Source organism: Nannospalax galili, unplaced genomic scaffold (genome assembly GCF_000622305.1).
Source record: "Nannospalax galili isolate Female #2095 unplaced genomic scaffold, S.galili_v1.0 scaffold336, whole genome shotgun sequence".
In the NCBI taxonomy this organism is placed as follows: Eukaryota; Metazoa; Chordata; class Mammalia; order Rodentia; family Spalacidae; genus Nannospalax; species Nannospalax galili.
Window position 1 is genome coordinate 4,532,576 of NW_008343385.1, and position 3,314 is coordinate 4,535,889.

General features: G+C 34.5%; 1 protein-coding gene across 3 annotated transcripts in view; it reads left to right on the top strand.

Moving 5' to 3' along the window:
* The window catches only part of Exoc5 (exocyst complex component 5), a 71,247-nt gene extending 68,000 nt beyond the window's left edge, over nucleotides 1-3,247 (top strand). For all 3 annotated transcript variants that reach the window (XM_008839525.2, XM_029566654.1, XM_029566655.1), the window contains one exon: nucleotides 1,089-3,247. In XM_008839525.2, coding sequence (XP_008837747.1) covers nucleotides 1,089-1,277 — 189 coding nt within the window. In that variant the 3' untranslated portion in view covers nucleotides 1,278-3,247. The remainder of the gene's footprint in view (nucleotides 1-1,088) is intronic.
* Nucleotides 3,248-3,314: the final 67 nt, after the last annotated feature.

Consider the following 3,314-nt stretch of genomic DNA (forward strand, 5'->3'; position numbering starts at 1 on the left):
TGATCTTATAATGAGAGATCGTAGCACAGCCTATCTGAAAGCATGTTATTCCAGTTATATTTTCAATATTGACACTTTTTCCTTTGGGCTTTATTTTACATATGATCTTATTTCAGCACAGTCTATCCAAATAGTCCTTTTGATTTCTGTTCTAGTTTGCTTCTCTGTTGCTGTAATGAAACACTTGACCAAAAGGAACTTGGGGAATGAAAGTTTATTTCAACTTACAGTACAGTCTACCATAGGGAAGTCAGGACAAGAGCTCAAGTAGTAACATAGAGGCAGGAACTGAAGCACAGACCATGCAGAACCATTGCTTACTGACTTGCTCCTCTGGTCTGTGCTCAGCCTGCTTTCTTAAACAACCCAGGACCACTAGTCCAGGAGTGGCTCCACCTACAATGGGCTGGACACTCCCACATCACTCAGTCATCAAGAAAATGCCTCGTAGTCATGCTTATAGGCCATTCTGATAGAGGAAATTCTCCAGTTGAGGTTCCCTCTTCCTGGGTGGGTCAAGTTAACAACTGAAGCTAACCATGACAGTCCCCTCTTGTCAACCGTGACACAGAAACACAGCGCTTTAAACCATAACTTTTCCTTACTTTGTCTACAAGATCTTACATTATTATCACTGTATAAAATACAGTGTTACCTTTAAAAGTTCCGCAGGGTTGACAAAAGTGTCAAGTTGACAACCAAAGCCAACCATGAGAGTATCCATGATTGATGCTGTTTATATCACACATTAGAAAAATAGTGTTCTTTCTTCATGTATGTCTCTCTGAAATCAGTTCTCCCTAAGGTATAAATTATTTAAGAAAGATAATATACTAATAAGCACTAGTTCTAGTGTACCAAATTATAAATTATTGAGAAAATTGAAAAATATGAGCCTTTTCAAAATTATTGAGCGTTTTGTAACTACTGAAATGGAGTTTTAGCTCTTCAGAAATGTAACAAGTTCTAACATTGAACTTCTCCCACACTGCTAGGTTCTAACTGACAGTATATGAGAATTTGCAAAACTAATTTGGAAATAAGAAATTACTTAGTTTCAATGCTACTTTTTCCTTTTCTTGATGCAGATTCCAATGGTATTACATCTTTTTGACACTCTGCATGCACTTTGCAATCTTCTAGTAGTTGCTCCAGATAATTTAAAGCAAGTCTGCTCAGGAGAACAACTTGCCAATCTGGACAAGAACATACTTCATGCCTTCGTACAACTTCGTGCTGACTATAGATCTGCCCGCCTTGCTCGACACTTCAGCTGAGGTTGAATTTACAAAGGAAATGTGTTGTATTTCAGAAGGCCACAGATGACAGAAAGCACAGGAGATTCTTTATGACCCAGCCCATATTTTGGGGGGCGGAAAAAAAAAAAAAGACTGAAGAAAACAGCAGCCATACTTACCCTGGAATTTTAATTGAAATTTTGGACACCACTAGCTACATTTTACTTTTTTTTTTTTTCCTATTAAGTTGAATTCCATACTTTAACTTATAAATATCAGATTCTGTAAAACTACATGTCACTGTTTTAATCTTGGAAAATGTTGGTGTCAGAAGGTAAATGAAATTTTATCTGTGGTCTACTAGTTCCTGGTCTTTACCATACTCTATCTGGAAATTTTACCATCCTGTTTGCATTAAAAATAGGTGAAGTGCAGTAAAACTACATTTATTATTCATTAGTTTTTAGTGAATCTTTCAACACTGGTGATTGTTAATCAAATTAATCTAGGTTTTCCTAACTTTTTATATCTTTAAAAGGGTAATCACACTTGAGCATAATTTCTGTTGGTAGTTGGAGTTTTTTTCTGAGGTACAACAGAGCTATTACAAGAAAAAATGTTATAAACTAAAATGATGAACTGTTTTATATAGATAGTAGGAGTGAATATATCTGCTTTCTGGGTTAAACTCAAAGTTTACTATTTCTTATTTGATAAATAGATTTTAAGCCAATTCTAGCCAATGAATTAATGAAACTACCTTATTTTATATTAACTTAAGATAAGGTAGAGGACTTTAAAGGACTGTGTTTGTTATTTCACTATTATAGTTGAAGTTTTTAAAAAGTGAAGTTTAGTATAAATCGTGTGGATGAGAACCATTGACATGGTTAGTCAATGCAGTCCTTTAAGGTTTGTATCTCAATGCTAACCTTGAGTAAGTAAGATGGGACGGCTAGACACACAGTGCTCTTCTATTTTAAGAGGAATTGGAAATTGTAGGTGACAGTATGATTCTAAGTTTGAAGGCAAGCTTTACAGAGACTGCTTTCTTTTCAGATCTGCGGATTCTTTAATTGTCCTTTTTCAAGGCATTTCTGGTTATTCCTACTTGGATAAGATTAATTGAATTGGCTTAATATGGTGACATAATAATCACTTATAAAATTTTAAACAAGTAAAAGTTTAGAAAGGCCACTGCTCTATAAACCCTATACAGTTGCTTTGCAAGAATACATTCTAAATATGTAGCCTGTTGTATTGTTCATAGTCTTCTAGGATCCAGGTGAATGTAACGTTTGGTTGATTCTTAGCATTTTTTTTTTCCTATAATGTAGACTTTTTGGCCTAATTTTGGAAAATCTTTTTTCTAAGAACCTGATTTTGAATAGTTACCACCTTTACCAGGATTCAGCACTAACTGCTGTTTAAGTTACTGCTGACTGGATTTTCCTTTTCTGTTTACCCCAGTGTTATCAAAGTAAGCGAAGGCAGTGAAGTGCTGTGGCTTCTGTCAATGCTCTTCAGGACAGTGTGGCAGCTGCAGAGGGCTTTCCGGATGTCTGCTCTTCAGACAAGGAACAGCCAAAACAGGTTTTGGATACTAGTAGAAATCATGCTTGATGCCATTTTAGAACTTCTGATGTGGATTCAAATTATACCTCTACTACTTAAAGCCAACAGTTTTAAGGCAGTAGTTTTACTGGCCATTTGAACTCTTTCTACAGTGTCAATTTGTTTAAAAAAAAAAAAGAAAAGAAAGAAAAAAATTCTCAAAACCTACATTTTAAGACTTCCAATCAGAGAAGTACTTCAGATTATTTTGTTTGATTTTTTTAAAATGTAAATCAGATACTTGTTGCTTAGATATTTTGTTAATTATTATTCCCATGTTTGAGTTCTGTGCAATATTTTCCATTATGTCCACTGGCAGGATAATGACAAAATTCATAAATGAATACTGAATTTAGAAGTGTTAACATTAATGCTCAATAAACAAATTCCCTGCAGTTGTTTTTTTTTTTTTCATTTCATTCTATTGTATTTTAAGGACATCCATACTGAATAATCTGAAGT